Genomic DNA, 23,434 nt, shown 5'->3' with positions numbered 1-23,434 from the left:
CACCCCTGACTCTCCCCACCACCCCTGACTCTCCCCACCACCCCTGACTCTCCCCTCCCCCCCAACTCTCCCTAACTCTCCCCTCCACCCCCAACTCTCCCTAACTCTCCTCACCACCCGCAACTCTCCCCACCACCCCTGACTCTACCCACCACCCGCAGCTCTCCCACACCCCTGACTCTACCCACCACCCCTGACTCTCCCCACCACCCCAACTCTACCCACCCCCAAACTCTCCCCACCACCCCGACTCTCCCCTCCACCCTGACTCTCCCCACCACCCGACTCTCCCCACCACCCCCAACTCTCCCCACCACCCCCAACTCTCCCCACCACCAACTCTCCCTCACACCCCTGACTCTCCCCACCACCCCTGACTCTACCCACCACCCGCAGCTCTCCCACCACCCCTGACTCTACCCCCACCACCCCTGACTCTCCCCACCACCCTGACTCTCCCACCACCCCAACTCTCCCTAACTCTCCCCTCCCCCCAACTCTCCCTAACTCTCTTCACCACCCGCAACTCTCCCCACCACCCCTGACTCTACCCACCACGCAACTCTCCCCACCACCCCTGACTCTACCCACCACCCCTGACTCTCCCCCCCCACCCCCGACTCTCCCCACCACCCCCAACTCTCCCCACCCCCCCCAAACTCTCCCCTCCACCCCTGACTCTCCCCTCCACCCCTGACTCTCCCCACCACCCCTGACTCTCCCCACCACCCCTAACTCTCCCCACCCGCCCCTAACTCTTCCCCACCGCCCCTAACTCTCCCCACCGCCCCTGACTCTCCCCACCACCCCCAACTCTCATAACTCTCCCGACCACCCCTAACTCTCCCCACCACCCCTGACTATCCCTAACTCTCCCCACCACCCCTGACTCTCCCTAACTCTCCCTTACTCTCCCCACCACCCCTGACTCTCCCTAACTCTCCCCACCACCCCTGACTCTCCCTAACTCTCCCCACCACCCCTGACTCTGGCCTAACTCTCCCCACCACCCCTGACTCTCCCTAACTCTCCCCTCCACCCCTGACTCTCCCTAACTCTCCCCACCCACCCCTGACTCTCCCTAACTCTCCCCACCCACCCCTGACTCTCCCTAACTCTCCCCACCACCCCTGACTCTCCCTAACTCTCCCCACCACCCCCTGACTCTCCCCACCACCCCTGACTCTCCCTAACCTCTCCACCACCCCTGCCTCTCCCCACCTCTCCCCACCACTCCTGACTCTCCCTAACTCTCCCCACCACCCCTGACTCTCCCTAACTCTCCCCACCACCCCTGCCTCTCCCCACCTCTCCCCACCACTCCTGACTCTCCCCACCACCCCTGACTCTTCCTAACCTCTCTCCTTACTCTCCCCCACCACCCCTGACTCTCCCCACCACCCCTGACTCTCCCTAACTCTCCCCACCACCCCGACTCTCCCTAACTCTCCCCACCACCCCCGACTCTCCCTAACTCTCCCCACCACCCCTGACTCTCCCTAACTCTCCCCACCACCCCTGACTCTCCCTAACTCTCCCCCACCACCCCTGACTCTCCCTAACTCTCCCCACCACCCCTGACTCTCCCCACCACCCCTGACTCTCCCCCTCCAACCCAAAACTCTCCCTGACTCTCCCTCCACCCCCAACTCTCCCTAACTCTCCCCTCCACCCCCAACTCTACCTAACCTCTCCCCACCATCCCTGACTCTACCCACCACCGCTGACTCTCCCTAACTCTCCCCTCCTCCCCCAACTCTCCCTAACTCTCCCCTCCACCCCCAACTCTCCCTAACTCTCCTCACCACCCGCAACTCTCCCCACCACCCCTGACTCTACCCACCACCACCCCTGACTCTCCCCTCCACCCCTGACTCTCCCCTCCACCCCTGACTCTCCCCACCACCCTGACTCTCCCCACCACCCCTGACTCTCCCCACCACCCCTGACTCTCCCCACCACCCCCGACTCTCCCCTCCACCCCCGACTCTCCCCTCCACCCCTGACTCTCCCCACCACCCTGACTCTCCCCTCCACCCCTGACTCTCCCCACCACCCCTGGACTCTCCCCACCACCCCTGACTCTCCCCTCCACCCCTGACTCTCCCCACCACCCCTGACTCCCCCCACCACCCCTGACTCTCCCCACCACCCCTGACTCTCCCCCCTCCCCCCCAACTCTCCCTAACTCTCCCCTCCACCCCCCAACTCTCCCTAACTCTCCTCACCTCCCGCAACTCTCCCCACCACCCCTGACTCTACCCACCACCCGCAGCTCTCCCCACCACCCCTGACTGTACCCACCACCCCTGACTCTCCCCACCACCCCCAACTCTACCCACCACCCCCAACGCTCCCCACCACCCCCAACTCTCCCCTCCACCCCTGACTCTCCCCACCACCCCCGACTCTCCCCACCACCCCCAACTCTCCCCACCACCCCCAACTCTCCCACCACCCCCAACTCTCCCCTCCACCCCTGACTCTCCCCACCACCCCTGACTCTACCCACCACCCGCAGCTCTCCCCACCACCCCTGACTCTACCCACCACCCCTGACTCTCCCCACCACCCCTGACTCTACCCACCACCCGCAGCTCTCCCCACCACCCCTGACTCTCCCCACCACCCCCAACTCTACCCACCACCCCCAACTCTCCCCACCACCCCCAACTCTCCCCTCTCCCCTCCCCCCAACTCTCCCTAACTCTCCCCTCCACCCCCAACTCTCCCTAACTCTCCTCACCTCCCGCAACTCTCCCCACCACCCCCAACTCTCCCCTCCACCCCTGACTCTCCCCACCACCCCTGACTCTCCCCACCACCCCTGACTCTCCCCACCACCCCTGACTCTCCCCACCACCCCTGACTCTACCCACCACCCCTGACTCTCCCCACCACCCCCTACTCTCCCCTCCACCCCTGACTCTCCCCACCACCCCTGACTCTCCCCACCACCCCTGACTCTCCCCACCACCCCAACTCTCCCTAACTCTCCCCTCCACCCCCAACTCTCCCTAACTCTCTTCACCACCCGCAACTCTCCCCACCACCCCTGACTCTACCCACCACCCGCAACTCTCCCCACCACCCCCAACTCTCCCCTCCACCCCTGACTCTACCCACCACCCCTGACTCTCCCCACCACCCCCGACTCTCCCCACCACCCCCAACTCTCCCCACCACCCCAACTCTCCCCTCCACCCCTGACTCTCCCCACCACCCCTGACTCTCCCCACCACCCCTGACTCTCCCCACCACCCCTAACTCTCCATAACTCTCCCGACCACCCCTAACTCTCCCCACCACCCCTGACTCTCCCTAACACTCCCCACCACCCCTGACTCTCCCTAACTCTCCCCACCACCCCTGACTCTCCCTAACTCTCCCCACCACCCCTGACTCTGCCTAACTCTCCCCACCACCCCTGACTCTCCCTAACTCTCCCCACCACCCCTGACTCTCCCTAACTCTCCCCACCACCCCTGACTCTCCCTAACTCTCCCCACCACCCCTGACTCTCCCCACCACCCTGACTCTCCCCACCACCCCTGACTCTCCCTAACTCTCCCACCACCCCTGCCTCTCCCCACCACTCCTGACTCTCCCTAACTCTCCCCACCACCCCTGACTCTCCCCACCACCCCTGACTCTCCCTAACTCTTCCACCACCCCTGCCTCTCCCCACCTCTCCCCACCACTCCTGACTCTCCCCACCACCCCTGACTCTTCCTAACTCTCCCTTACTCTCCCCACCACCCTGACTCTCCTCACCTCCCCTGACTCTCCCTAACTCTCCCCACCACCCCGACTCTCCCTAACTCTCCCCCACCACCCCCGACTCTCCCTAACTCTCCCCACCACCCCTGACTCTCCCTAACTCTCCCCACCACCCCTGACTCTCCCTAACTCTCCCCACCACCCCTGACTCTCCCTAACTCTCCCCACCACCCCTGACTCTCCCCACCACCCCTGACTCTCCCCTCCAACCCAACTCTCCCTGACTCTCCCCTCCACCCCCAACTCTCCCTAACTCTCCCCTCCACCCCTGACTCTCCCTAACTCTCCTCTCCACCCCCAACTCTCCCTAACTCTCCCTTCCACCCCAACTCTCCCTAACTCTCCCCTGCACCCCCAACTCTCCCTAACTCTCCCCTCCACCCCCCAACTCTAACTAACTCTCCCCACCACCCCTGACTCTCCCTAACTCTCCCCACCACCCCTGACTCTCCCTAACTCTCCCCTCCTCCCCCAAACTCTCCCTAACTCTCCCCTCCTCCCCCAACTCTCCCTAACTCTCCCCTCCAACCCAAACTCTCCCTGACTCTCCCCTCCACCCCCAACTCTCCCTAACTCTCCCCTCCACCCCCAACTCTCCCTAACTCTCCCTTCCACCCCAACTCTCCCTAACTCTCCCCTCCACCCCCGACTCTCCCTAACTCTCCCCACCACCCCTGACTCTCCCTAACTCTCCCCACCACCCCTGACTCTCCCTAACTCTCCCCACCACCCCTGACTCTCCCCACCACCCCTGACTCTCCCCTCCAACCCAAATCTCCCCTCCACCCCTGACTCTCCCCACCACCCCTGACTCTCCCCACCACCCCTGACTCTCCCCACCACCCCTGACTCTCCCCACCACCCCAACTCTCCCTAACTCTCCCCTCCCCCCCAACTCTCCCTAACTCTCCCCTCCACCCCCAACTCTCCCTAACTCTCCTCACCACCCGCAACTCTCCCCACCGCCCCTGACTCTACCCACCACCCCCAACTCTCCCCTCCACCCCTGATTCTCCCCACCACCCCCGACTCTCCCCACCACCCCCGACTCTCCCCACCACCCCCAACTCTCCCCACCACCCCCAACTCTCCCCACCACCCCTGACTCTCCCCACCACCCATGACTCTCCCCACCACCCCTGACTCTCCCCACCACCCCTAACTCTCCCCACCACCCCTAACTCTCCCCACCGCCCCTAACTCTCCCCACCGCCCCTAACTCTCCCCACCACCCCCAACTCTCCCCACCACCCCCAACTCTCCTCACCACCCTCAACTCTCCCCACCACCCCAACTCTCCCCTCCACCCCTGACTCTCCCCACCACCCCTAACTCTCCCCACCACCCCTGACTCTCCCCACCGCCCCTGACTCTCCCCACTGCCCCTAACTCTCCCCACCACCCCTGACTCTCCCTAACTCTCCCCACCACCCCTGACTCTCCCTAACTCTCCCCACCACCCCTGACTCTCCCTAACTCTCCCCAGCACCCCTGACTCTCCCTAACTCTCCCCACCACCCCTGACTCTCCCTGACTCTCCCTAACTCTCCCACCACCCCTACCTCTCCCCACCACTCCTGACTCTCCCCACCACCCCTGACTCTCCCTAACTCTCCCCACCACCGCCGACTCTCCCTAACTCTCCCCACCACCCCCGACTCTCCCTAACTCTCCCCACCACCCCCGACTCTCCCTAACTCTCCCCACCACCCCTGAGTCTCCCTAACTCTCTCCACCACCCTTGACTCTCCCTAACTCTCCCCACCACCCCTGACTCTCCCCACCACCCCTGACTCTCCCCACCACCCCTGACTCTCCCTAACTCTCCCCTCCACCCGCGACTCTCCCTAACTCTCCCCACCACCCCTGACTCGCCCTAACTCTCCCCTCCACCCGCGACTCTCCCTAACTCTCCCCACCACCCCTGACTCGCCCTAGCTCTCTGCACCACCCCAGACTCTCCGTAATTCTCCCCACCACCCCTAGCCCTATCCCCTCACCAACCCCCAGACCTCCAATCTGTCTGTGCCGCTGCAGTATTATTAGACGTGTCCACTCCTCTGAGAGGGGAAACTGAGAGGGCTGAGGGGCTGGCAGATGAGAGATTCTACAGGGGCTACTAGTTCCATTAAAATGGACATTCTACTTCCACTCCTTCCATTCACCAGGGCCTTTGTTATCATGGAGCTTGACGTTCGCTGCCTCGCAAGCTGGCCTCTCAGGATGTAGTGAGGCTTACTGATCCATGACCAGCTCATCTATCTTTCAGGATTCCAGGGAACGAGCTGTGAAATTGACACCGACGAGTGTATCTCAGGCCCATGCCAGAACCAGGGCCACTGTCTTGACCGGGTCAACAGCTACAGGTAAAAGGGGAACCGCGAGGCACCTTATATACAGTCTGCATACCAAATGGCCCTCTGTTTCCGAACCCTATAGGATCCGACCGAATGTAGTGCGCTATATAGGCAACAGGGTGGCATTTGGTACTCTTCCATTCATTTTTCAACCCAGAGATACTCACTCAAACAAACAAAGATGAAAATTGCTGTCAGGTTATATGAATTATGGATTATAAACACATACCAGATGATTGATGATTTGATCAATTACCCACAATACCTGCTCCCATTTAGCACTAATTGCGCTAATGCTAATGAGTGCAATTAATTCCAAGGTGACAATTATCGAATATGGTGAAATTGAGACAAGTAGATAGTGAGCTCCACAGTCTTAAGATGGTTCCCTTATGATGACTCCGGAAGTAGAATGAACACTATCATATAGTTATCACAACCGTATTATATTTACCGCCTCTGAACATAGTATAAATATATTGATAGTACGGTCTCTGTACATTTAAGCAATAAGGCCCGAGGGGGTGTGGTATATGGCCAATATACCACGGCTAAGGGCTGTTCTTTATGCACGACGCGACGTGGAGTGCCTCGACACGGCCCTTAGCCGTGGTATATTGGCCATATATCACAAACCCCTGAGGTGCCTTATTGCTATGTTAAACTGCTTACCAATGTAATTAGAGCAGGACAAATAAGTGTTTTGTCATAACCGTGGAATACGGTCTGATATACCATGGCTGTCAACCAATCAGCTTATAATCGAACCACCCAGTTTATAATATAATATATATACTACATTATGTGCTCTGTACATTATAAGCACATATCATGTATTTACCACAGCAATATATTGTTATTATGGCCTCAGATGTGTGTGAATAGTGTGATGCTGTTACACTATGCTAAGCATGACCCTGTGATATGGTTAAATGAACTGTTAAATGAACAAAGGCTCATGCCCTATTTCCATAAACACTATGCAAAAATAATGCAGCTTCATAACATGCCCTTTGGAGTGGAAATGAGGTCAGTTCAATGAGGAACCGTCTCCCCTTTTAACAGGACTGTTTATGTGAATCCTTCTTTACAGCTTAGTTTAACGTTTAGTTCAACAGTCACAAACTAAAAGGTCCCGATCAATCGAGATCCGATGTGTAATTAATATCAGATAAAGTCCTCTTCATTGATCTGTTATTTCATCCTTTTTTCCTTCCTCACACGTGCCACTATGAGTAAACAAATGGATTTTCTATTTTGTATGCAAGAGAGGAGATCAATATTAATGATTGCCTTTGTTTTCAGCTGTGACTGTGAGCCTGGGTTTTCTGGCCGACACTGTGAGGAAGACATCAACGAGTGTGCCTCCAGACCCTGCCAAAATGGAGGCATTTGCCAAGACCAGGTTAACAGGTTGGTACCTACAGTACCAGGACAATATTCACTTTAATATTTACCTTACCTGGTCATTTAAGCTATCACTAAATGAATCATTGAAGCCTTAGCTAGCTAGCTAACACCGTCTTTATCTCATTTGTTTATCTGTATCCCAAATGGAACCCTATCCCCTGTATAGTGCACTATAAGCCCTATGGGCCCGGGTCGAAAGTAGTGCACTATATAGGGAATAAGGTAACATTTGGAACGCATCCTATCTCTCTGAAGTATTTGTTTTTGAACAAAACAAGTTTAAAATGAGCCCCATGAGGTAGCTATGTTAAACCTAGCGGGGTTATTCTTCGAAGCGGTTCAGGCTGCGTCCCAAACGGCACCCTATTCCCTACATAGTACACTACTTTTGACCATTACAGGGTGAAGTGCACTGTGTAATGCATCATTTGGGATGCAGAAGCAGTCTTATATAACAGGCCTTTCTTCATCCTTGACATAGTTAAGCTGCCATACTAAAGACAGCAGAGTGCATTCAGCAGGAACACATCATGACTCTAGATTGGGTTTCCTTTCCTCCACGGGGTAGTCTTCTTCTTCTCGAGGTAGCTCTCTCTCTCTCTCTCTCTCTCTCTCTCTCTCTCTCTCTCTCTCTCTCTAGCCCCCCTCTCGCCTTCTCTCTCTCGCTCTATCTTTCTCTCTCTCCACCCTTCTCTCTTCATCTTTCTCCTTCTCTCTCCACCCTTCTCTCTTCATCTTTCTCCTTCTCTCTCCACCCTTCTCTCTTCATCTTTCTCCTTCTCTCTCCACCCTTCTCTCTTCATCTTTCTCCTTCTCTCTCTCCACCCCTCTCCCTTCCTCTTTCTCCTTCTCTCTATCTCTCTCTCTCTCTCTCTTGCTCTCTCTCTCTCTCTTCACCCCCCCTCTTGCTCTCTCTCTCTCTCTTCACCCCCCATCTTGCTCTCTCTCTCTCTTCACCCCCCTCTTGCTCTCTCTCCCTCTCTCTCTCTTCACCCTCTCCCTCTCTCTCTCCCTCCACTGTCTTTAATGGGAGTCCTGGGGCTTGTAGTAGGAGGCTGTAGTCCGACAGATGGGCAGAGAAGTCCCAGGGCCAATTTAAGTCCTAAATGGTTTGTCTCCAGTTTGTCTCCTGTCATGATACCTGCTCCCATGGCGACCCAGCATGCACTGCTCATAGCGATCCCCTGACTTGGCAGTTCTGGGAGTTCAGTTAAGGTGTGTCCACCCCCCTGTAATGACTCTCTGGTGAAAGCAGACCCTGGATGCATCCCACATGGCCCCCCACTCCCTTTATAGTCAGTAGAGTCCAGACAAGCTGTTCCTCTATTTACTCTGCTGCTCAAACCATCCATCTACTGTACATGGAGATCTGTCTGTATAGGGTACATTAAGAGTGTTGTCCCCTATAGCAGTGAGCTGTAGTGTTGTCCCCTATAGCAGTGAGCTGTAGTGGTGTCCACTATAGCAGTGAGCTGTAGTGGTGTCCCCTATAGCAGTGAGCTATAGTGTTGTCCCCTGTAGCAGTGAGTTGTAGTGGTGTCCCCTATAGCAGTGAGCTGTAGTGTTGTCCCCTATAGCAGTGAGCTGTAGTGTTGTCCCCTATAGCAGTGAGCTGTAGTGTTGTCCCCTATAGCAGTGATCTGTAGTGTTGTCCCCTATAGCAGTGAGCTGTAGTGCTGTCCCCTATAGCAGTGATCTGTAGTGTTGTCCCCTATAGCAGTGAGCTGTAGTGGTGTCCCCTATAGCAGGAAGCTGTAGTGTTGTCCCCTATAGCAGTGAGCTGTAGTGTTGTCCCCTGTAGCAGTGAGCTGTAGTGTTGTCCCCTATAGCAGTGAGCTGTAGTGTTGTCCTCTATAGCAGTGAGCTGTAGTGTTGTCCTCTATAGCAGTGAGCTGTAGTGTTGTCCCCTGTAGCAGTGAGCTGTAGTGTTGTCCCCTATAGCAGTGAGCTGTAGTGTTGTCCCCTATAGCAGTGAGCTGTAGTGTTGTCCCCTATAGCAGTGAGCTGTAGTGTTGTCCCCTAATAGCAGTGAGCTGTAGTGTTGTCCCCTATAGCAGTGAGCTGTAGTGTTGTCCTCTATAGCAGTGAGCTGTAGTGTTGTCCCCTATAGCAGTGAGCTGTAGTGTTGTCCCCTGTAGCAGTGAGCTGTAGTGTTGTCCCCTGTAGCAGTGAGCTGTAGTGTTGTCCCCTATAGCAGTGAGCTGTAGTGTTGTCCCCTAATAGCAGTGAGCTGTAGTGTTGTCCCCTATAGCAGTGAGCTGTAGTGTTGTCCTCTATAGCAGTGAGCTGTAGTGTTGTCCCCTATAGCAGTGAGCTGTAGTGTTGTCCCCTGTAGCAGTGAGCTGTAGTGTTGTCCCCTATAGCAGTGAGCTGTAGTGTTGTCCTCTATAGCAGTGAGCTGTAGTGTTGTCCCCTATAGCAGTGAGCTGTAGTGTTGTCCCCTAATAGCAGTGAGCTGTAGTGTTGTCCCCTATAGCAGTGATCTGTAGTGTTGTCCTCTATAGCAGTGAGCTGTAGTGTTGTCCCCTATAGCAGTGAGCTGTAGTGTTGTCCCCTGTAGCAGTGAGCTGTAGTGTTGTCCCCTGTAGCAGTGATCTGTAGTGTTGTCCCCTATAGCAGTGAGCTGTAGTGTTGTCCCCTATAGCAGTGAGCTGTAGTGTTGTCCCCTATAGCAGTGAGCTGTAGTGTTGTCCTCTATAGCAGTGAGCTGTAGTGTTGTCCCCTGTAGCAGTGAGCTGTAGTGTTGTCCCCTGTAGCAGTGAGCTGTAGTGTTGTGGTGGTTGGTTTAAGGAGCTGATGATGGAAGGTTTATAATGTATTCTAAGTGCAGAAGTAAGGGCTTCCTGTAAAGCTGCTGTCATTTAATGACAGGCTGTTTGTTCCCTGTTAGGGCCTAAAGTCATAGGAGGATAGATGAAGAAAACATGCATCAAGTCATAGGAGGATAGATGGAGAAAACAGGCATCAAATCATAGGAGGATAGATGGAGAAAACAGGCATCAAATGATAGGAGGATAGATGGAGAAAACAGGCATCAAGTCATAGGAGGATAGATGGCAAAAACAGGCATCAAGTCATAGGAGGATAGATGGAGAAAACAGTCATCAAGTAGATGGAGAAAGGAGGATAGATGGAGAAAACAGGCATCAAGTCATAGGAGGATAGATGGCAAAAACAGGCATCAAGTCATAGGAGGATAGATGGAGAAAACATCAAAGGAATTGGCAGTGTTCTCTACCATCAATAATGCCAATATGAAAACAACCGTAACATTTCAAATGGACAGGAGGGCACATAATACAGAATGACTTAGGATACTACATCACTTATATCAATTATACACACTCTTCACTTGAGTGCTACATTAAAACATCTTCTCTAGCCATTTGGGGTAAGTGTTTGGTCATCCTATGGGGGTTGTGTTTGGTCATCCTATGGGTGTTTTGTTTGGTCATCCTATGGGTGTTGTGTTTGGTCATCCTATGGGTGTTGTGATTGGTCATCCTATGGGTGTTATGATTGGTCATCCTATGGGTGTTGTGTTCCTGTGAATACAGTTAAATACAGTAGTATAATATTGTCCTTCCACCTCTAAATGTTGTTGTTCTTTTTAATACTCCCTGAACTATTCAGCTTCCTATAATCATTGTCATCCCATCACTAATAGTTGTTCTTGTTACTGTCTAGGTTCCACTGTAATTGCCCAGCTGGATATTTTGGCACCCTGTGTGACCTGGATATTAATGAGTGTGAAGTTTCACCTTGCCTTCACGAGGCCGTCTGTATCAACGAACCTGGAGGCTTCAAGTGTGTCTGTCGCCCTGGAAACGCAGGTAAAGATTATTTCATTTTACCCCATTTTACCCCAAATTTGAAAAGCTACTTTCCCCGTTAGGGCCACCGTAGGACTCCTTTACCCCTCGGTGACAAAGAGATCAATGTGAGAGGGCTACAGCTTATCAGGACCGTGGTGTGTCTAGCTGGCTGCTTCATGATATCAGGACCATGGTGGGTCTAGATGGTTGCTTCATGATATCAGGACCATGGTGGGTCTAGATGGCTGCTTCATGATATCAGGACCATAGAAGATCTAGCTTGCTGCTTCATGATATCAGGACCATAGTGGGTCTAAAAGGCTGCTTCATGATATCAGGACAATAGTGGGTCTAGATGGCTGCTTCATGATATCAGGACCATGGTGGGTCTAGATGGCTGCTTCATGATATCAGGACCATGGTGGGTCTAGATGGCTGTTTAATTATATCAGGACCATAATGGGTCTAGCTAGATACTTCATGATATCAGGACCATGGTGGGTCTAACTGGCTGCTTCATGATATCAGGACCATAGTGGGTCTAGATGGCTGCTTCATGATATCAGGACCATAGAAGATATAGCTTGCTGCTTCATGATATCAGGATCATAGTGGGTCTGGATGGCTGCTTCATGATATCAGGACCATGGTGGGTCTAGATGGCTGCTTCATTATATCAGGACCATAGTGGGTCTAGCTGGATGCTTCATGATATCAGGACCATGGTGGGTCTAGATGGCTGCTTCATTATATCAGGACCATAATGGGTCTATCTGGATGCTTCATGATATCAGGACCATGGTGGGTCTAGATGGCTGCTTCATTATATCAGGACCATAGTGGGTCTATCTGGATGCTTCATGATATCAGGACCATGGTGGGTCTAACTGGCTGCTTCATGATATGAGGACCATGGTGGGTCTAGATGGCTGCTTCATGATATCAGGACCATAGTGGGTCTAGATGGCTGCTTCATGATATCAGGACCATAGAAGATCTAGCTTTCTGCTTCATGATATCAGGACCATGGTGTGTCTAGATGGCTGCCTCATGATATCAGGACCATGGTGGGTCTAGATGGCTGCTTCATTATATCAGGACCATAGTGGGTCTAGCTGGATGCTTCACGATATCAGGACTATGGTGGGTCTAGATGGCTGCTTCATGATATCAGGACCATGGTGGGTCTAGCTGGATGCTTCACGATATCAGGACTATGGTGGGTCTAGCAGGATACCTCATGATATCAGGACCATGGTGGGTCTAACTGGCTGCTTCATGATATCAGGACCATAGTGGGTCTAGATGGCTGCTTCATGATATCAGGACCATAGAAGATCTAGCTTTCTGCTTCATGATATCAGGACCATGGTGTGTCTAGATGGCTGCTTCATTATATCAGGGCCATAGTGGGTCTAGATGGCTGCTTCATGATATCAGGACCATAGAAGATCTAGATTTCTGCTTCATGATATCAGGACCATGGTGTGTCTAGATGGCTGCTTCATGATATCAGGACAATAGTGTGTCTAGATGGCTGCTTCATGATATCAGGACCATGGTCTGTCTAGATGGCTGCTTCATTATATCAGGGCCATGGTGGGTCTAGATGGCTGCTTCATTATATCAGGACCATAGTGGGTCTAGCTGGATGCTTCATGATATCAGGACCATGGTGTGTCTAGATGGCTGCTTCACGATATCAGGACCATGGTGGGTCTAGCTGGATGCTTCATGATATCAGGACTATGGTGGGTCTAGATGGCTGCTTCATTATATCAGGACCATAGTGGGTCTAGCTGGATGCTTCATGATATCAGGACCATGGTGGGTCTAACTGGCTGCTTCATGATTTTAGGCCCATGGTGGGTCTAGATGTCTGCTTCATGATATCAGGACCGTATTGGGTCTAGCTGGATGCTTCATGATATCAGGTCCGTATTTTGTCTAGATGGCTGTTTCATGATATCAGGACCATGGTGGGTCTAGTTGACTGCTTCATTATATCAGGACCATAGTGGGTCTAGCTGGCTGCTTCATTATATCAGGACCATAGTGGGTCTAGATGGCTGCTTCATGATATCAGGACCATAGAAGATCTAGCTTTCTGCTTCATGATATCAGGACCATGGTGTGTCTAGATGGCTGCTTCATTATATCAGGGCCATAGTGGGTCTAGATGGCTGCTTCATGATATCAGGACCATAGAAGATCTAGCTTTCTGCTTCATGATATCAGGACCATGGTGTGTCTAGATGGCTGCTTCATGATATCAGGACAATAGTGTGTCTAGATGGCTGCTTCATGATATCAGGACCATGGTGTGTCTAGATGGCTGCTTCATTATATCAGGGCCATGGTGGGTCTAGATGGCTGCTTCATTATATCAGGACCATAGTGGGTCTAGCTGGATGCTTCATGATATCAGGACCATGGTGTGTCTAGATGGCTGCTTCACGATATCAGGACCATGGTGGGTCTAGCTGGATGCTTCATGATATCAGGACTATGGTGGGTCTAGATGGCTGCTTCATTATATCAGGACCATAGTGGGTCTAGCTGGATGCTTCATGATATCAGGACCATGGTGGGTCTAACTGTCTGCTTCATGATTTCAGGCCCATGGTGGGTCTAGATGTCTGCTTCATGATATCAGGACCGTATTGGGTCTAGCTGGATGCTTCATGATATCAGGACCGTATTTTGTCTAGATGGCTGTTTCATGATATCAGGACCATGGTGGGTCTAGTTGACTGCTTCATTATATCAGGACCATAGTGGGTCTAGCTGGCTGCTTCATTATATCAGGACCATGGTGGGTCTAGCTGGCTGCTTCATGATATCAGGACCATAGTGGGTCTAGATGGCTACTTCATGATATCAGGACTGTGGTGGGTCTAGATGGCTGCTTCATGATATCAGGACCATGGTGGGTCTAGCTGGATGCTTCATGATATCAGGACTATGGTGGGTCTAGATGGCTGCTTCATTATATCAGGACCATAGTGGGTCTAGCTGGATGCTTCATGATATCAGGACCATGGTGGGTCTAACTGTCTGCTTCATGATTTCAGGCCCATGGTGGGTCTAGATGTCTGCTTCATTATATCAGGACCATAATGGGTCTATCTGGATGCTTCATGATATCAGGACCATGGTGGGTCTAGATGGCTGCTTCATTATATCAGGACCATAGTGGGTCTATCTGGATGCTTCATGATATCAGGACCATGGTGGGTCTAGATGGCTGCTTCATGATATCAGGACCATAGTGGGTCTAGATGGCTGCTTAATTATATCAGGACCATAGTGGGTCTAGCTGGATGCTTCACGATATCAGGACTATGGTGGGTCTAGATGGCTGCTTCATTATATAAGGACCATGGTGGGTCTAGCTGGCTGCTTCATGATATCAGGACCATATTGGGTCTAGCAGGATGCCTCGTGATATCAGGACCATGGTGGGTCTAACTGGCTGCTTCATGATATGAGGACCATAGTGGGTCTAGATGGCTGCTTCATGATATCAGGACCATAGAAGATCTAGCTTTCTGCTTCATGATATCAGGACCATGGTGTGTCTAGATGGCTGCTTCATGATATCAGGACTATGGTGGGTCTAGATGGCTGCTTCATGATATCAGGACCATTGTGGGTCTAGATGGCTGCTTCATGATATCAGGACCATGGTGGGTCTAGCTGGATGCTTCATGATATCAGGACCATGGTGGGTCTAGATGGCTGCTTCATGATATCAGGACCATGGTGGGTCTAGCTGGCTGCTTCATGATATCAGGACCATAGTGGGTCTAGCTGGCTGCTTCATGATATCAGGGAACATGGTGGGTCTAGATGGCTGCTTCATGATATCAGGACTGTGGTGGGACTAGCTGGCTACTTCGTGATTGTCTGATGCTGGAACTGGCTAAAACAAACCTTAAAGAGAAACTGTCTGCTACACAATGGGTGATCATTTTAATTAATCGTATTGTACACACAGCACAGTTCCCTTTGATATAATGTTTCAAGAGTGGTAACAGGAGATAAATCCACAGTACTTGTTTTAATCTAAAGGTAATCTGTCTTCAACTGTGTCTACATTCTGTTGGTCTGTTATTTCATTAGGCTCTTTAGTTTCACCACTACATTCTGTTGGTCTGTTATTTCATTAGGCTCTTTAGTTTCACCACTACATTCTGTTATTTCATTAGGCTCTTTAGTTTCACCACTACATTCTGTTATTTCATTAGGCTCTTTAGTTTCACCACTACATTCTGTTGGTCTGTTATTTCATTAGGCTCTTTAGTTTCACCACTACATTCTGTTGGTCTGTTATTTCATTAGGCTCTTTAGTTTCACCACTACATTCTGTTGGTCTGTTATTTCATTAGGCTCTTTAGTTTCACCACTACATTCTGTTGGTCTGTTATTTCATTAGGCTCTTTAGTTTCACCACTACATTCTGTTATTTCATTAGGCTCTTTAGTTGCACCACTACATTCTGTTATTTCATTAGGCTCTTTAGTTGCACCACTACATTCTGTTGGTCTGTTATTTCATTAGGCTCTTTAGTTGCACCACTACATTCTGTTGGTCTGTTATTTCATTAGGCTCTTTAGTTTCACCACTACATTCTGTTATTTCATTAGGCTCTTTAGTTTCACCACTACATTCTGTCGGTCTGTTATTTCATTAGGCTCTTTAGTTTCACCACTACATTCTGTTGGTCTGTTATTTCATTAGGCTCTTTAGTTTCACCAATACATTCTGTTGGTCTGTTATTTCATTAGGCTCTTTAATTTCACCACACTATTGTTGTTTTGCTCCGCTACCATCCATTTAGGACATGTTTTACACACAAGACACCAATATTGAGCTTTTTTTGTTGTTGTTAGAGGACCAATCTAATCCTGCTTCCTGTCAGCTGGTTGGAAGATTAATTTCATTTGTCTTCTTCACTGTATCATCAATTTATCCTTTTCCAGTGGAAACAGGGGAGGGTGGAGGGGGGAACTCTCGGAGGTATTGCCACTCTGGAGAGCAACAGAAGAGCCTGACACGCATGGCCCAATTCCCAACTGAAGATGCTTCTTTTATTCTTAGACCCCTATGCGCTCAGCCTCGGCTGCTTCCCAAATAACACTGTATTCCCTGTACAGTGCACTACTCTTGACCAGGGCCCTGGTCCAAAGTATTACACTATATAGGGAATAGGGTGCCATTTTGGATGCAACCATTGTACAAGTCATTACTTTCTCCCCTTCCCTCTAAGCTGATCTGAGGAAACAGATAGTGTCTGCCCCAGGGAGCAGGGCCAGAGGATATATTTTGGATTGGTTCAACCAACCGACTTCAGCAAGAAATATTTGCTCTAATAAGACATGGAACAGAACTTTTTCAAGAGAAGAGAGGGAACAAAAAAGTGTGTGTAAAAGAAGAGAGAAAAGAGGAAAGAATGGAAGAAAAATAGGAGATGAAAGAGTGGAAGGAAAACGAGAAGGATTTGGCAAAACGTTAATATGGCTTCGGTCTAGTGGTTGAATTGGCTGCTCGGGGGCTTGATCTAGGCACATAATGATTTGTAAATTGAAAATGTGTTTTTATGCAGCTGCTATAGTGTGTCATCTGCTCCCGCCAGTGAAATACTGTAACTCATTGTGTCACTTTGATGCTATTATCAAATTTATTCTCATATTGCTTCGCTTCATCCATCAGGGAAGGCAAAGCCCCTCTCCAAATGGGATGTCAACATTCATTCCAACTCGTTTCAATGGTTGACATGAAAATATAGTCATCAGGTGTTATAGCGAGGGGCTTTTACATTCATTTGAATACAGATTTATGGGAGAATAAATGGTGAAGTTTTCAGAATACATGCAAGCGTCAGAAATGTGTTGATGTAATGAATTTGGTTATCAGTAGGAAATTGCACATATGAGCAATATCATGCTCAAACTAAAACACATTTGGAATCTTATTTAGGTGAATCATCTACAGTGTGAGAAATATGCAACAAGGGATCTTAGATTTGGTATGCTATTTATGTTTTATTTTGTCACAAGGTCAAAAGTGAATTTCTGTCACATAAAACTAATACAGAAGTCTGATTTAAAACACTATTCAAGGTCTGGTTGGTAATTATGGCCCCATGCAATCCCCAAAACATTCCTGCATGGAATATTTTACCAACAGCACTGATGAAATGGTTGTGCAAACCACAGTTTGTCCAGGTGGCTGGTCTCAGATGATGCCGGATGTGGAGGTCCTGGGCTGGTGTGATTACTTGTGGTCTGTGGTTGTGAGGTCAGTTGGACATACTTCCATATTCTCTAAAAGGAAGTTGGAGGCAGCTTATGGTAGAGAAATTAACATTCAATTCTCTGGCAACAGCATGCCAATTGCGCACTCCCTCATAATTGAGGCATCTGTGGCACTGTGTTTGGTGACAAAACTGCACATTTAGGAGTGGCCTTTTATTGTCCCCAGCGCAAGGTGCACCTGTGTAATGACCATGCTGTTTACTCAGCTTCTTGATTGTCTTGGCAAATTAAAAATTCTCACTGACAGGGATTTCCCGTAGACAAATGTCGACAACTTTTAGTGTGTATGGAACATTTCTGGGATCTTTCATTTCATCTCATGAAACATGGGACCAACACTTTACATGTTGCGTTTATATTTGTTTAGTATATACAGTACCAGTCAAAAGTTGACACACCTACTCAATCCAGGGTTTTTATTTTTACTATTTCCTACATTGTAGAACAATAGTGAAGACATCAAAACTATGATGCACACATGTACACTACCATAAAACACAGCCTGATTATGTCAACATGTATGGAATTGTTCCAAACGTATATTAACTATACAATTGTAATCATTTTATATAAAGTGCCTCAACCTGTACTTCCTTAACAGGGGTCTAGGGAGAAGATGATTAATACATCTTGACACCTGGCTTTGTGAAAAATGAAGAGCAATACAGGAGACAGATTTAAAAACTGTTAGGATTCATCCCAATGTTAACCTTCTTAAAGGCTCATACAGGAGAATCCATCTGAGAGAAACAAAAGAGAGACATTAAATAATAATCGTCCAGCTTCTATCCTCAATTACCTCTCGCAGCTGGAACTTTTCAAATCCACATAATTGTTATATTTCAGAGAGAGAAGGAAATAGGTTGTGAATGCCTGCTGAGAACAGGAGGATGGAGGATTACATGTACAGTAGTGTGCAAATTAATACATACCTACAGGAGAAAATGTACTTCCTCAAATGATGCATACCTACAGGAGAAAATGTACTTCCTCAAATAATACATACCTACAGGAGAAAAGGTACTTCCTCAAATTGTAAAATAACAGACTGGTCTATTGTGTAGTAGAACTGTCCTTATTATTAGACCTACTGATAAAACTGAAATTAAATGTATTGTTACATTCCCCAGCAAGAAAATAAAATAATGTCACTCAAACAGAAGGCATAACTAACAAAGTCACTGACAACAACCAAAATGAAACAGGTGGGGTTTTAGGAGGGGTTCTGAAAGACACTCAATGGGGAACTCCACTGAAAGTTGACTAGCAACAACAACTGGACCGTAAAAGACAGCCACCATGAGTGCCCACTAAATTTGCCTAAGAAGAGGCAAACAAAAGAAAAATCCACACCAAACTTAAAGACAGGAAGCAAACCAAAAAGGTGGCGCGAAACAAAATCAGGGAAATCAGACAGACTAGGGAGAGCCAACAAACGGTGTTAACCATCTGCATCTATTAAGACAACTGGAGCACTGGGCCAGACACTCTTAAATAGCACCTGGGCCAGACACTCTTAAATAGAACCTGGGCCAGACACTCTTAAATAGCACCTGGTCCAGACACTCTTAAATAGCACCTGGTCCAGATACTCTTAAATAGCACCTGGGCCAGACACTGTTAAATAGCACCTGGTCCAGACACTCTTAAATAGCACCTGGGCCAATCGGTGCATCCTACGTGCTAACGAAGTATTCGTGCTAAAGTCCAACCACAAAACATAAATGGAAAAACCAAAACCTGTAACACTATACTGAACAAAAATATTAATGCAACATGTAAAGTGTTTGTCCCATGTTTCATGAGATGAAATAAAAGATCCCTGACATTTTCCACACGTTGAAATTAAAGATTCCAGAAATATTCCATACGCACAAAAAGCTTATGTCTCTCAAATGTTGTGCACAAATTTGTTTACATCCCTGTTAGGGAGTATTTACTCTTTGCCAAGATAATCCATCCGCCTGATAGGTGTGGCATATCAAGAAGCTGATTAAACACCATGATCATTGCACATCCCTTGTGCTTGGGACAATAAAGGGCCACTCTAAAATGTGCAGTTTTGCACACGACAATTGGCATGCTGACTGCAGGAATGTCCACCAGAGATGTTTCCAGAGATTTTAATTTTGATTTCTCTACCATAAGCCGCCTCAAGTAATTTAAGAGAATTTGGCAGTATGTCCAACCGGCCTCACAACCACAGACCACGTGTAACCACGCCAGCCCAGGACCCCCACATCTGGCTTCCCCACCTGCGGGATCATCTGAGACCAGCCCCCTGGAAAGCTGATGAAACTGTGGGTTTGCACAACCAAATAATTTCTGCACAAAAGTCTCAGGGAAGCTCATCTGCATGCTCGTCATACTCACCAAGGTCTTGACCTGACTGCAGTTTGGTGTCGTGACTGACTTGAGTGGGCAAATGCTCACCTCCTAATGCCCATTGTCATGCCATTCATCCGCTGCCATCACCTCATGTTTCAGCATGATAATGCACGGTCCCATGTTGCAAGGATCTGTACACAATTCCTAGTTGTACACATGTCCTAGTTGTTCCATTGCCTGCATACTCACCAGACATGTCACCCAATGAGCATGTTTGGAATGCTCTGGATTGATGGGTACGACAGGGTGTTCCAGTTCCCACCAATATCCTGCAACTTTTCACAGTCATTAAAGATGAGTGGGAAAACATTTCACAGGCCACAACCAACAGCCTGATCAACTCTATGTGAAAGAGATATGTCATGGAGAATGAGGCAAGTGGTGGTCACACCAGATAATGACTGGTTTTCTGATCCACACCCCTAATTTTTTTAAAGGTAAAGTATATGTGACCAGCATATGCATATCTGTATTCTCAATCATGTGAAATGCCTAGATTAGAGCCTACATTTATTTAATTTATTTGAGTATGGAAATAGCCTAACTGTAAAACATTGACTGATTTCCTTATATGAACTGTGACTCAGTCAAATCTTTGAAATTGTTGCATGTTGCATTTATATTTTTGTTCAGTGTATGTATTGCTTTCATTGTATAGTTGACTATAATTACAAGACCACCATGTTTGGATTGATTCTTAAATGGAATTTAAGGAGGAAATTGTTGTTCATGGATTTGTTCTATACACAATCACCCAGTCATTAACATGTCATTACATCTAACAAAACAAGGGTGAACCTACAAATACCCTCTGACTTTTATTTACTCTATCAGCTCATTTACTGTAGAGCTTGTTTTTAATTTACAATAACATATTTTCAGCTGTAAGTTGATTTAAACACAAGTTGTATGCGTGGTGTCAGTAAAGTAGCAGGAATATCTTGTTGTGTTTATAGAAGGCTTGCTGAAGCAGAAATAAAGGACACGTCCAAAATGTCATGTTATTCCCTATATAGTACACTACTTTTTAAGAAGTGCACTATATAGGGAATAGTGTGCCATTTTGGGACGCAGTCGAAGTCATTAAGACTGAACTTAGCAGGTCAATATGGAGGGAATTGTCACTGGCTGCTCTGAATGAGCATATTGAGACTGTTTAATTACAACATGTTAATTATCTACATTATTCACATTCATTAATTTGTTAATTTATTAATTTATGTAGGCCGTCTGCAAAAGACAAACAAAATAGATTTAGGCAGCAAGACAGAGCTGTAAGGTTATTCATAAGAACCATTTTATAAATGGAGGTAATAGGGAGCATTTCTCCAGCCCCATCCTTCAGCTTTTAACCGAAACTGGGGCAAGGAGACGTTTTGTTATTGTTTCAACTGTGGATTGGCCCTTTAAGCGTGGACTAATTGAAATTTGACCAGAGCCAGATGACACTCTATTCCCTATTTAGTAGGGTTGGGCCATGTCAACAGCAGTGACTGTCTGACCAGGAACAGGCTGTCTTACTATAGTGAGCTAGGTTATAGGACTTCATCATGATGAGGAACAGGCTGTCTTACTGTAGTGAGCTAGTTTATAGGACTACATCATGATGAGGAACAGGCTGTCTTAACGTAGTGAGCTAGGTTATAGGACTACATCATGATGAGGAACAGGCTGTCTTAACGTAGTGAGCTAGGTTATAGAACTACATCATGATGAGGAACAGGCTGTCTTACTGTAGTGAGCTAGGTTATAGGACTACATCATGATGAGGAACAGGCTGTCTTACTGTAGTGAGCTAGGTTATAGGACTTCATCATGATGAGGAACAGGCTGTCTTACTATAGTGAGCTAGGTTATAGGGCTACATCATGATGAGGAACAGGCTGTCTTAACGTAGTGAGCTAGGTTATAGGACTACATCATAATGAGGAACAGGCTGTCTTACTGTAGTGAGCTAGGTTATAGGACTACATCATGATGAGGAACAGGCTGTCTTACTGTAGTGAGCTAGGTTATAGGGCTACATCATGATGAGGAACAGGCTGTCTTAACGTAGTGAGCTAGGTTATAGGGCTACATCATGATGAGGAACAGGCTGTCTTACTGTAGTGAGCTAGGTTATAGGACTACATCATGATGAGGAACAGGCTGTCTTACTGTAGTGAGCTAGGTTATAGGACTACATCATGATGAGGAACAGGCTGTCTTACTGTAGTGAGCTAGGTTATAGGACTACATCATGATGAGGAACAGGCTGTCTTACTGTAGTGAGCTAGGTTATAGGACTACATCATGATGAGGAACAGGCTGTCTTACTGTAGTGAGCTAGGTTATAGGACTACATCATGATGAGGAACAGGCTGTCTTACTGTAGTGAGCTAGGTTATAGGACTACATCATGATGAGGAACAGGCTGTCTTAACGTAGTGAGCTAGGTTATAGGACTACATCATGATGAGGAACAGGCTGTCTTAACATAGTGAGCTAGGTTATAGGGCTACATCATGATGAGGAACAGGCTGTCCAGGTAAATTTTTTTACAATTTAATTAAAAATGAAAAAATGAAATCTATTGAGTCAATATGTTTTCAGGAGTAAATATTTGCTTAACAAGTCACATAATAAGTTGCTTGGACTCACATGAGTTTTGAGTGACTACCTCATCTCTGTACCCTACACAATTATCTGTAAGGTACCTCAGTCGAGCAGTGAATTTCAAACACAGATTCAACCACAAAGACCAGGGAGGTTTTCCAATGCCTCACAAAGAAGGGTGGGTACCTATTGGTAGATGTGTAAATAAAAGCAGAGATTGCATATCCCTTTGAGCATGGTGAAGTTATTAATTACACTTTGGATGGTGTATCAATACACCCAGTCACTACAAAGATACAGACATCCTTCCTAACTCAGTTGCAGGACAGGAAGGAATCCCCTCAGGGATTTCACCATGAGGCCAATGGTGACTTTAAAACAGTTACAGAGTTTAATGGCTGTGACAGGAGAAAACTGTGGGTGGATCAACAACATTGTAGTTACTCCACAATACTAACCTAATTGACAGAGTGGAAAGAAGGACGCCTGTACTGATTAAAAATATTCCAAAACATGCATCCTGTTTGCAACAAAGCACTAAAGTAATACTGCAAGAAATATGGCAAAGCAATTTACATTTAGTCCTAAATACAAAGTTATGTTTGGGTCAAATCAATACAACCCATTACTGAGTACCACTCTCCATATGTTCAAGCATACTGGTGGCTGCATCATGTTATGGGTAAGCTTGTAATCGTTAAGGACTGGGGAGTTGTTCAGGATAAAAATAAATGGAATGGAGCTAAGCACAGGCAAAATCCTAGAGTAA

General features: G+C 48.4%; 1 protein-coding gene across 1 annotated transcript in view; it reads left to right on the top strand.

Annotated features, from left to right (window-relative positions):
* Window positions 1-7,831: 7,831 nt before the first annotated feature.
* The window catches only part of LOC116359709 (protein eyes shut homolog), a 181,388-nt gene continuing 165,785 nt past the window's right edge, over window positions 7,832-23,434 (top strand). Inside the window, exons 1-2 of the mRNA XM_031813048.1 lie at window positions 7,832-7,845; window positions 11,235-11,380. Coding sequence (XP_031668908.1) covers window positions 7,832-7,845; window positions 11,235-11,380 — 160 coding nt within the window. The remainder of the gene's footprint in view (window positions 7,846-11,234; window positions 11,381-23,434) is intronic.

The sequence above is a fragment of the Oncorhynchus kisutch genome, unplaced genomic scaffold (genome assembly GCF_002021735.2).
Source record: "Oncorhynchus kisutch isolate 150728-3 unplaced genomic scaffold, Okis_V2 Okis04b-Okis11a_hom, whole genome shotgun sequence".
Taxonomy (NCBI): domain Eukaryota; kingdom Metazoa; phylum Chordata; class Actinopteri; order Salmoniformes; family Salmonidae; genus Oncorhynchus; species Oncorhynchus kisutch.
Note: the sequence above shows the minus strand (reverse complement) of the source record. Positions and strands in the feature narration are given on the sequence as shown.